At 45.8% G+C, this 12,481-nt stretch overlaps 1 protein-coding gene across 1 annotated transcript; it reads right to left on the bottom strand.

The window, feature by feature from the left end:
• Positions 1–2,756: 2,756 nt before the first annotated feature.
• Positions 2,757–12,481, bottom strand: usp14 (ubiquitin specific peptidase 14 (tRNA-guanine transglycosylase)). The gene is made up of 16 exons (XM_088642055.1): positions 12,265–12,481; positions 11,292–11,437; positions 10,880–10,912; positions 10,354–10,458; positions 9,184–9,287; positions 8,082–8,140; positions 7,831–7,961; positions 7,404–7,484; positions 7,033–7,127; positions 6,047–6,161; positions 5,894–5,959; positions 5,578–5,670; positions 5,118–5,243; positions 4,753–4,810; positions 3,636–3,743; positions 2,757–2,981 (listed from the first exon to the last, which is right to left on the bottom strand). The coding sequence occupies exons 1-16, from the start codon at positions 12,278–12,280 to the stop codon at positions 2,833–2,835; spliced, it is 1,485 nt and encodes a 494-aa protein (XP_088498181.1). The 5' UTR covers positions 12,281–12,481; the 3' UTR covers positions 2,757–2,832.

The following is a 12,481-nucleotide window of genomic DNA, read 5'->3' as shown; positions in this document are numbered from 1 at the left end:
TTTCTGTTGTCTCAATTCTATGGCCTGGATTCCCCAGAACCCTGGTTGACATACAGCTTGACCTGGTGAAAAGGTGTTTGTGTGTTTCCAGTTTCTTGAGTTGTCTGTTGACAACTCCACAGGAAGGACAGCAGGCAAGGTCCTAGGATGTGCTCAGCCTGAAAACACAGGCTGCCATCAAGCATTACAAGCAGAGTTCTGGAGACGGTAGGTGGATTATAGGGTGTTAAGGTGTCATGACCCACCTGGAGCCTATTGTTGAGATGTTTTTTGTTTGACTAACATCTTGAAAACCCATGTTGATGAGCAATGCAGCACTAACTAAACCCTGTCTCTAAAATGTCACTAATGTTTTCAAGCTGCTAATGACAAAGCAGTTAATTTGCAATACAGTAATTCAGAAAGGGACTATGTTCGTACCGTACCTAAAGTTGAATAACCTGAAATCAAGCCATTAAAATCACAATTTATTTTACTTTTATTTACAAAATGTTGTAACTTCCAAGTGAAAATGTTAAGATTCATAGAAAAATTGGTTTTGATAAGTATACAAACTGCTTTGCATTAGCAATTGTAAAGTACCTCTGGTGTAACCACTTCCAAGTCACACAACAAGCAAATTCCACCTGTGTTCAAATGTTGTGATTCTGATGATTTTAGAATAAACTCAGCTGTTCCTAGTATCAGGCTCCTCTGTTGGGTACTGCATCCCAATCTACAGAGACGACTAGGGGCAACAAGAAGCTGCCAACCGACCTCCAGGGAAAAGCTGAGGAACGACAGAGCAGGAGATGGCTGTTAAAAAGATTTCAAAGCCTTTAAATGTCCCTTGACACAGTCAAGACTGTCATTAATAAAATTATTTCCTGTAGACCTGTCCAATCAAAGTTATGTCTGAAATGCAAGCAAAAGGCACTTCCGCCAAGTACAGACTCGGGTGGGTTCGCTTATCCAACCCCTTGTTCTAGGTTTACAGTTGTAATCACTTTTCAGAATGTCTGAGCATTTGTTTTCCACTTTGAGGTTGTGTGTCTTTCAAAATGTGTTACTTTGAAAAGGATGAGCAGACTTTCTCTAGGCACTGTATTGAGTTAATTAACTTCCTGCCTTCTTGAGTTTCCACTCAAGAAACCTTTTAAAATATCCTGCTTATATTTTGGCAAGTATCATAATTCACTACATGTATTCCACTAATTCAGCAGTTTGTTTTAACGGCAGCTTGAGATTTGTGCCGTTTACCTTCAATGGACATGGTAGAAGTCGAAAATATTACGTGTTCTTGCACTCACAGCTTGAAACAGGTCTACTCTGGCGAGTTGCTGCCCCTCTCTATGTTAAAATGTGGGTGTGACCTTGCACAAGGTCATCAAACAAGATGCAAGGTGCAGAACAGCATTCGATTGATACATGAATACCTGGATTTTTAAATGAGCATAAACCTTAAACTCCAAATTTAATGACAAATCCTTCATTAAATCTACACACGGTCACTTTTTCTAGCATACAAACCTTTAATCAGAACCCTTGGCAGTGCCATGCCATTACTGAATTGATGCTTTACTGCATAATCAATCATCATAATCACTGAAACTCAGCTGGAGCAAAGACATGGACTGGAAGAAGGGTGACTCCTGCTACAATAAACAGTCCTGACATTGCTCAAAGTCACACGCCACACAAAGGGTTATTGATGTTGACACCTGGGGATTTTTCAAGACGCTGCTGGCCGAGAGCCTCAGATCACTACCCAAGCACCCCTGCTTTCAAGAATTCAGTTCTAGATCTGACTTAATACCAATTCCAGACAAAGGTGATTGACAATGCGATTTTTGACTGGATCGAGGTGAAGGTGTAGGTAAAACTACACAAAACACAACCCGTTTCAATTGAACACAGTTTATTTTTTTATCCCCATTTATGAAAAGCCAGCAATCAATAACTTATGACAAAAATAAACGGCTGTGCCACTTTTTCTGGGCTTCACACATGACTGCAGCAATACGGTTTTTATACTTTGGGCAGCAGCGCTGAATTACAAAGTGAGGCAATAAACTCCCTTTCTTCCACCTCGCCAAGGAGGCAAGAGGAGGCGAGGAAACACATGGTAGGATGGAGTTACTCATGCAACAACGAGGACAACGCAATGAGCAACACAAGTGCAATAAATATTTTTTGTATTAAAAACCATGTTTACAGAATCTTGTATTGAAACAGCTCAGAGGTCGTGCAAGGTTTCTTTGCAAACACTTCAGTATCCTCGAGACCCCTTGCTTAGTACTTAACTCGCAGGACGTAGGACTACACAAGAAACAAGGTAAGACTGATTTTTTTAGCAACCTGCACCATGGGCAAGGAATGATCGTGGCTGTACAGTTTGTCCACTGCTCAGCCTTCTGCTGTCACCCCAGAGGGGTGGTAACTGGTTAACAGGAAGCAGTTTCTCATCCATTGCAAGCAGACACCCCTTATCCAAGGACAGACTGAAAGCTCTCTGCTCGCGTCACGAGCGAACACCTTCTTGCTGACAAACCGATCAAAGGCTCTTAAAAAAAAAAAATAGAGAAAAATGTACAAGGTAGCTAAACATGTGAACTCGCCAGTCCAGCAAAGAAAATAACTGGAAGCCTGGGCAGTTTCTTTGGGTATCAGTTTTCACAGAACCTGCCACCACGCTACCCTGACGTAGCCAGTAAAGACGCACGAGGATGTTGCAGGACGCAACCAGCATTCATTACAAAAAGATTTTAAGGTCATCATAAGTTTTAAAGACACAAATATTTATTGCACATCTATGCAGACAGTGCTTGGAAATGGCATCTTTGTCACTTGTGATTACTGCTGCTCGCCCTCCAGTATCTCTAGCCTGCGGGGCCCATATAACAGGACGTAGGCTATGTGCCAGTCCCCGCCGCCGGACAGCTTCAGGATGTCCTCTGGCGCCACGACACTCACTTTGTCGTCGTCGAACTTGACCCACTCGCCTGCAAGGGAAAACGAGACGTGCTGCTTTGTAGAGGACTCCTGGCTCACATCTCGATCGGCAACGCGGGGCAGTACAGCCTGATGTAGTCATCCGAAAAACCCCAAGCAGAAGTTAACTCCAGAAGCACTGTTCGACTGTGCAGCTCTCAAAGGAGAGCTGCCTTCCCAATTTCTCAGACCAGTTATTAAACCCCGGCAAAAAAAAATGTAATTGATGGTATCGCCAAATTTGACAAATCCCGAATCGAGCACAAATGGTGAACGTTTTTGAAATGAGTGTATGCTCTCCATGTTGCTGCACACCCCTGGCCTCGCCATGGGCGAGAGCTCGCGAGAACTGCGATGCAAAACCGGCCCTTCCCGATCGCTAGTCTCCGCAATGTGCGAGCGAACAAGAACACTCCGTGCAGCAGACATTTCACCGCACAAACGCCCCATTAGAACCCTGAAATGTAAAAATAGTGTCGCAGTTCCCCTTTAAGGCATGAAAGGCATTTCTCTGGATGACAAATCAGATCCCCAAACTATTTCTAAATTCCCCAATGCAACGGAAGCTCTCCCTCCAGTGTGTGGACAATTTAAAGCAAAACTAACCTAGATCAGTGAATTTTTAATTTAAAGGCTTCTTCGTTAAGGCAATGGGAGGCTTTTACCTTCTTTTCTTTTGACCCAGGCTAAATAGTGTCCAGATGAGCTTGATCGTCCCTGATGTGTCAACACAGCCTGAAGGTCATAGTAACCACTGTTGTTGGAGCCAAAATCTAAATCAAAAAGACGGGGTAAAAAAACAAAACGTCAGGTCCAATCACGATGAAGATGAGTAGGTCTCAAATACTACACACAAATACAGCACGTCAATTCAACATGTGTAAATTGGCCGCACGCTCACCGCCAAAATAGTTTAGTTTAGCGCGATACAATGTCTAACATCCACGAACCTATTTTGTGACACTGGGAGTTTTGAATCACTGAAAGGATGATTTGATATGAAAGGATTTCAAAAGCTGGCCTTTTCTACTTTTGATTTAAGTTAAACTACTGTATAAATAAGGTGCTACATTGATCAGTAACTGTGTTTTATACTGTCACTGATGAATCAGCCAAGCCAATCTAGGGCCCCTCAATCTGTGCATTCCCAATTAAAGGCTTATTATATTGCTCAGTAACATGTATGAGGCTAAAGATGTAACATGAAAATTACAGAAATCAATCAGCAGCCTACAGAATGTTATTAGCATGACATAAAACTGATGGAAACACTGTACAGCAATACCTCTTTATATACTGTATGGATATTTTTTAATTTCACAAGTACCTCACTTTTGATATCTGTTAAGGGCAACATAACTGTAACTGTAACATAGCTGTAAGACCTTTTTTAGTTATTTTTGTTTCATCTTAATAAGACTTGCTTCACTTAACGATCAATCACAGGATGCAGTGCATTATTATTTCCATAGGTTAAAACTTTCAAATACTCCCAATCGGCCTTGTCTTAAAATAAATTACCTAACTCCTCTATTGTTCAATGAAACAAAAAAAATGGAACTCGTACATTTTGAAACACCCGAAATTTCCAGATATGAAATTAGAAAAGTTAGAAGTTATCATTGATTAACTTTAACTTGGTATGCTAAAAAAAATAATCAACAGGCACAAAGTTTTAAATAAAACGGCATTCATGCAAAATGATTCACTGACTGTGAAAGGCGTGGCCTATATTCTGCTGTCCACAGAGAACGAATGGGTATTTTCATAGTTTATACTCACCATCAGGAAATGAGAAGGGCTCATATTTCGCTTGCTTTGGCACAGGTGTCTTGTCCACCTGTTGAAACAGTCGATGGAAAAAACACATTTAGTAAAGGGCTGGATATATCAACAGCTTCCAGGCCTTACAAAGGCCCTTACAAAGCCTGCAACAGCCACTACACCGAGATGAGAATGCAGTAACAAAGTGTGCCACATGCACACAAGCTACACAGCGGACAACAGGGGTACACACTACATAGCAACATGAGCCCGGCCGTCAATGGTCAGCACCCCAGAAACACAAGCCTGGTCAAACTTTGTTCAACAGTTACCAGTAGAGTGGCAGAACTTCAGCGTCTGCATCGATGGTGCTGCATGCTCACCTTTTGCTGCTGGTTAAGTTTTTTGTCTTCTACCTCCTTGAACTTTGACCTGATGGCCACCATTTTCTCCTGCAGCTCAGAGGTGCACAGCTCAAAAACATCAAGCATTAAAGGGAATTTCACATCCTGCGGGAGGAGGCAAGAATAAAACAGTTCTTATGAACTGTGCCATACCTAACAAAAACAACAACACTCTCTCTTCAGTTGATGAAAGCTGAGATATTCATGGTTTAAGAGGTAGAGGACTTTATTTGCCATATGTACATGTATATTGAAATTCTTATGCGCACCGTTCAACACCACATTACAAAACAGTACAAAATGAATATTAACAACCAGTTACTAGTTTTAACAGTACAGCATAGTAAGTATAGTCTAATATTAAGGCATCTATTACAGTAAGCCATTAAGTTAAATAGAAGCTTGTGCCTTGATCTTTTTCTGCCTAGAGCATTCTCACCTTTAGGACTTTGGCATTCACTGACTCCTTTTCTTTGTAGAAGAACCGAACCATCTGAACTGTCAGGTACGCAGGCAGGCGGCTGATTTTGGACTGTAAAAGGAGACGGAAGTCAACCGTTTTAACAATGTTAAAATCCTAAGAGGGGATGGCATGCTTCCCAAGAATCCTGAGCCGGAAACAGCCCATTCAATTCACAAACCAATTCCCAATGTCCCAGAGTCTTTACAGAAGCCATTAAAAAAAAGGGCAATTCAACACAGGAAACTGTGTTGTGTGAATCTTTATTTGGACCCTGAACTGGAGGCATACTTACAGATTTTATGTACAAGGCGTTTCTTTGCAACGATGGAGACAGCTTCGTGATTTCTTCGTGAAGACGCTGGAAACACAAAGAGGTTTCAATCACCTTCTGGCCAGCGGCACAAGCCGGCGGTACGGATCCCTGTGGCGGCGTGACCCGACTCACCAAGCGCAGCCCTGTGAAGAGGTACTTCACCTCCTGGTTAATGAAGCAGCTGAGCTGGAGCTGGTTCTCCTTGCCTTTCGTCGGCTCCTCGTCCTCAGCTTCCGTGCACTTCATACTGAGTTACAGGAGGTTAAAGCGCAAACAGACTCAGCCCACCGGAACGAGGGCCGTCCCAGCGGGAGGAGCTCTTTTATCAAACACTGAACAGTTCTTGTGAAATCAAAGAGAAGAGAAAACCACAAGGACTGCCTGAAGCACCTCTCACCCTGCAGACCACACACCGGTGGCTGTAGATGTCATGTCCACTGAAGAACTGAGGCAGTGAACTAAAAGGAGTGATGCAGAGCAGTAACCTCAGATTAAGACTGGCTACTTCACGGCTCTGCAAAATGCGAACTGAAATGCTGCATGCTGCAGCATGAGAAGTTCCTCTTCCCTGTTAAGCACTCCTTTTGTACATTCAAGTAAACCTGTTGAAGTGTACCTCCCATGAAAAAAAATAATCTAAATGTATAAAATATTCCAAAGAAAACCGAGCTACATGCTGCCTTCTGCTGAGATACTAATGTACCAGCGGGATACTACAGACGCACTGTGGTCTCAGCGTACAATCAGCCCTATGCTGGCCTTTCCCTTTTACCATAACAAGCTGCTTCCTTGGTTGGTGTTGGAATTGAGAAAGACAGGATGGTGAAGAATGCTTTTGATGCGGTCTTGCATTTGAGCTAATTCTTCAAACAAAGTCCTTATTTCGGGAGAGCAGCCTGGACTGGTAACTGCCTGAGCTGTCTCCGGCACACTTTGGAAAACAGCAAAAGGCGCAGCTGATTGAAAACGCAAGCACACAGCCGCACAAGCCCCTTGCGTCTCTTCAAAACTCAAGACACTAGGCCTGCCACAGAGCTGACATCAGTTTCTCATCATACTAAAAATGAAGGTAGGGCGGGACGATAACCTTCTACAGGTGCTCAAGTTCTGAAGGATACGTGGTCTCAAATTCTACACCAAAAAACTGGTCGATTAAGTTCTTCTTAGCCTGGGCGCCAGCAGCTGCGCTTTCCACAGCCATCCCTGTGTCCGTCTGAAAGCAGGAGCAACATGCCAAGGATTTAGATCATTTAAACTGACAGTGGAATCGCAAAATAAGCCACCTGAGCACAACGATCAGGATCCCGCAGCAGCCGAAAGCTGTCGAGTGCTTGTCTGGCGGCGGTACAGCTGAGGGCTCCTTCACCGGTTGCTGCTTTAGATATTTAAAGCAGAGATGCATACCTGGAACCACAGTACTCACACAGCTGGAGAGAGACACACTCCAGATAATTCATCACTCCAGTGCAAAAGGACTGAATCTCCCTACCTCCACAGATGCCTCAGCTTCCAGCGGTTCTAACTTCTGCTGCAAGACTCTCATCATCTGAACCCAGCACTCATTGGCATCCTGCAAGCGGGATACGAAGGAAAAGAAACTTTTTCTAAACGTTCAGGGCACCACGCGTGCAGAGAGGTTGATTCTAGTCAAGCAACATTATTCTAAGCCTGGAGTTATGCTGGCCTCTATTTGTTGAGGTGCGTTTTTAAATAATCATCAAGCAATTAACCACTTACAGTTATTCTGTTCAACCATCATGAAAATATCAGTAAGTCTTAATGTTAATATACTAGGCTTGGAAAACAAAGTAACAGCTTTCAGGGTTAATCCAAATCCGTAGTTTCTGTATCAGATGGACTGATATAGAGACTTGGAGGGGCAGCAGACTGGGGCCCAGACAGCAGAGCACACTCACCTGTTGCAGGTACTGGCCCTGGTCTCCTTTCTCTGCGAACTGGGGGAAGGCCATGTGCAGAAACTGCAGGAGGATGATAGGAGGTATACTTGAGGACGTCTTATCCATGGACTCGTATAAGTCACGTAGGGCTGAGCGAAAGGGGGGGGAGAAAAGGCACAAAATAAGGATGTAGTGGAACCCAGTTAAGTGTTCACCTGAGCTGCGGTGTCTGAGAAGGGGAGAAGGCCGAATCCGCGTCCCATACTGACCTGCTGTGATGTACTGAGATGACGCGTTGGCGCCGGAGGCTCTCAAGGCACCTGAATACCTGCAACAGAGAGATGAAGAGCAGCGACGCCTGAGAACAGAGACAGGGCAGGAGCCAGACCAGCCCAGCTCTGAGAGGACACACGCGCGCTGCCCAGGTCACCCCCAGGACCAAAAGAGAGCAAGTCCCGATGAAGAGTGCGCTTCAAGCGCCGCTTTCGACCGCGTACAACATACCAGAGAACACAGAGACATCAACACTTCTCAACGGAGAGGGGAGTAACTAAGCTACTATCATAACAGTAATTATTTAACTGAGAATTTAAGATGACATTCTGGATGAACACAAACACAGTAATGCACTGCAAGTCATGAAAACTACCTTGCTGTTTTTTTTTATTATTATTCATGCTTGCATTTCATAGTGTTAGTAAACTCAGTCAGTGGAGATCACTTGATACGTTTCAGCCTCGCCTCGTCAAGTTACCAAGGATGGGAACTAAACACTCAGCCAGTATAAAAGGAGAAACGAAGGGCAACAGGCCGTGAAAAACAGGTCAGGGACTCTAGACCTCAAATATATACGCAACGAATTCATGTTTAAAACTATATTAAAACATCTGAAACAAAAATATATAGCAATGATACATCTGAGTCAATACTGTATTTTAGATTCTTGGTAGATAATATAAAAATATAATCTGTCTCTTTCATAACAAAGAACCATTTCTCCATCTCTAGATTAGTGGCTCATCAGCTTGCAGTATTATTTTTGTATAGCATATCGGAGTTAATATTGTTGCTTATGTTTTAGACTTTTAGACTGTTTCTTCAGTGTCTCTGTACCATATTAGCTTCACAACTGCACCATTTATTGTTCAGTATTGCATGCAAACTGCTATTGATTTTTTTTTTTTGCTACCCCACCTTTTTTAGTAAGTCATATGAAACAGAAACGAATATTTCCACTGGACATGCAATAAAGACAACAATTTTTTTTAAGTACAGCCAATATAATTTTTACCGCATCTCACCACAAAAAGCAAAATTATTTGAAATTCTTTGAAATGGTCTCTTTTCCCAATTGTCCAAAAACTGTCCTACCCCCTCAGGGATTCTCTGAGCTCGGGCACCGAGCGCAGACACTGGACAGTAGCATTCATGTAGCACGTGTTGCCCAGGTTCGTCAGTCCGCAAGGCAGCTCCATCTGCAATCAAGAGGCAAAGTGTTTGGTTACATAAAGCATCAACGAGACTAAAAGTGGCAACAGGAAACAGGCTTTGTTTAGATTTGATAATAAGCCATCTCCAAGAGATTTATGTCAATAAGAAGAAAACATATGGAGTTGTATATTCATAAGGAATAGCTCAGTATCCTGCTTGCTCGCAGGGGAATGTATTCTAAATCTGAACACCAAACAGAGCAAACAGGACGCAGACAGCAAGCTCACGCTGGGGTCGGTGGACTGGGTCAGGGTAACTCAACTATTACAAGCACAGGATGGACATTATGACAATTGCGTGGGCATGACTGGCATCAAGTAAAAAACGACATTTTGTGGACACTTTGCGTGTGTAAAGCATTCATGTAGAAGTAATGGTATTTGAGCAGAAATGTATATTCATCCATCCATTTCCGAACTGCTTTATCCACTTCAGGGTCGCAGGAGAGCTGGAGCCTATCCCAGCAAGCATCTGGATGGGACTTCAGCCCAGTGCCGGGCACACAGACACACACACATATTCACACCAGGGCCAGGTCTCCCAGTAGCCTCAGATTCTACCAGCACACGTCTGGACTGTGGGAGGAAACCCATATGAATACGGAGACTCCACACAGACGGCACCCCAGAACCAGAACTGATCCCAGGACCCCCAGTGCGGTGAGGCAGCAACGTTAACCAGTGTGCCACTGAGAACTAAAATATTTTCGTACCTAATAAAGTCTGCAGGGCTTACTATTGTAGAGAAACAACGCTGTCAGAAAGTGGACAGCTCAAGCGGTCACTTCTCATAATACTCAAGGACTGGACTTCCATTGTCCCTGTCTCTACAAGGACGGAAGACCTTGCTCCCTCCAGCGCTGGATGGCAAGTGGGAGGGCTTCGCTAGGACATCTAGATGCTCATCGAAAATGTCAGATCCCACACGAGGTGTCCCTTGTATTAACAGGTAATCACGGAACCGTCGACGGATCAGAACACCCGGAATCATTCCCGGGCCCCCCGAGATCCGCGCCAGGCCCGTCCCGGCGGCGACGGCACGCGCACTCACCGCCGAAGCCAGCTGCTCTTCGGTCATGTCCTCCATGAACACTGGCCGGACCGCCGGCTCCTCGGGCAGAGCCTCCGCCGAGCCCATCATCAGCAGGGTCATTCCCTGGGGAGGGACGCAGAGTTCAGGGGGAGCCGTGAGCACGCCACACCAGTCAGGCCCGAGCCAGGCCCAGAGGCCTGGTCAAGCGCCGGACCCTCGGTGCCCAGAGTGGAAGACATGGACCCCAGCGGAAGACCGAACAGACAAGAGCACACAGAGCCCCAAGCATTGATGTCAAGAATATAACTACAGTGCCTTGGAGTGGGACAAACACTCATGCAACACGACACTGAAGCCTCTGGCGAAACACCACACATCCCCCAGGCACACATGCGCCAACAAACCTCAGTTGCTCCCCGCCAGTTTCTCTTGCAGGGCCCCCAACCCCAGTCAAACAACAACAATAACAACAGCGAAAAGACCCACGTGTGACTGTCACAGCTCCTCTCCAAACAGCCCCAAACCACCTGGAGCAAACACTTACATTTTTTAACTTGATGTTACCCCATTCATCGTCCTAAAAAAAAAGAGAGCAAAGGAAAAAAAAAGAGATGTAAGTGAGCCTTATTACTGTTTTGAAGTGGAATTAAGAAAGTAAAAACCTGAAGATTTTCAACAGATCATTACACATTTAAATTAGCTTAATTATATATAGTTATATCCATATATTTTTAACCAAAGCAACTTGTATTTGCAACCAGTTACATAAACGGGGCATTTTACTGGAACAGTCTGGGTAAAAGTTATTTGCACAACAGCAGTGTCTCAACTGGGATTTGAACATTTGAGTCCAGTACCCTGACCCTGGTCTTAATTCTGCACATAATGTAACAGGTTCTCGTCCTCTGTGCGTCTGCACGCAAGTACACGGCTATAACAGATGGCACACGCTGTACCTTGAGTGTGCCCCCTTTCACCATGACCTTCTGCCTCTCGGGCTGGACTCCCGTCAGCGCAAAGAGCTGGGCCTTGAACACCACGGGCGGCTCCTCCGTGTTCAGCTCCACAGCATCGAACTTCTCCTTTCCCCACTTCACGTTCACTGGCGTGGGAGGGAGAGAGGTGGAGACACGGGGGGGTCAGTGGCCGGTTCTACGAGATGCAAAATCCCATGAAACACATTCAGCTCGTTTCGTGAGAGACCGGTCCCTTGTCTCGCACGGCACAATGACAGATGACTTGCCCGTCAAAGCTCAAGTCAAACACACTGCGCTTCAATCGCATGACTCAGGCCGTGTGTCTGACTTTGTACTGCGCGTCTCAAACAACCATTTTTTTTACACTCAATCCCTAAAAAACGACAACAACAACAACAACAACAACAACAACAACATCACCTCGAGATCGCAGCAATCAGATCAGCTCCCCGCAGACAGGGCTGCGCTGAAGGCCCCGACTGCCGGGAGAGTATCTCTCTGCGACACGCTCGGACACAACCACTGCTGCCGACGGGGTTCATAATAAAAACACCTTTTTAATTTGCTTTACGGGGGGGAGGGCGTGGTTAGGACAGACGGTCCAGCAGACAGGGTGTGCGCCCTGGCTGAAGTGGACGAGGATGTCAATACGGACACATCTGTAAGAGAGGCAGCCCGGTGCCGGGTTCACTAGATAAAAACACACAACAGAGGCGGCTGAGCAAACGCACCAATGGGCGTCCAAACACACACACCCCCACACCCGCGACCGTCTCAGGCGGCACCTGCATCTAAGGGGCTGCCAGCGCCTATTCCACGGCAGGTGGCCTCGCCTCCCCCGGCTCCTCCAGTGGGAAAGCCCCCGGTCGTGCCCGCGGCCTAGCCCGAGCCCTCGCACGTGTCTCGTCCCGGGGCCCAGCGCCGCTCGCCCCGCCGCCTCCCCCCGGCCTACCTGTAAACACGGGCATTTTCCGGGCCTGACGCTGCGATTCACCGGGTTCCGGGGGGGACTGGAGCACTCGTTTCGGTCCTGCGGATCGCTCCTCTCTCCTCTCGCCTCGTCTCGTCTCACTTCATTCAAACGGCTCCTCACGATGACGCTGCAACTACACGCCGACTTCCGAGCCGCTCTGGCAGCGACTATCAGGCCTGAGGGGCGGGGAGCGGGG

Source organism: Lepisosteus platostomus, chromosome 8 (assembly GCF_059453375.1).
Source record: "Lepisosteus platostomus isolate fLepPlt1 chromosome 8, fLepPlt1.hap1, whole genome shotgun sequence".
NCBI classification, from domain to species: Eukaryota; Metazoa; Chordata; class Actinopteri; order Semionotiformes; family Lepisosteidae; genus Lepisosteus; species Lepisosteus platostomus.
The sequence above is the reverse complement of the archived record's forward strand: the minus strand, read 5'-3'. Positions and strand labels throughout refer to the sequence as shown.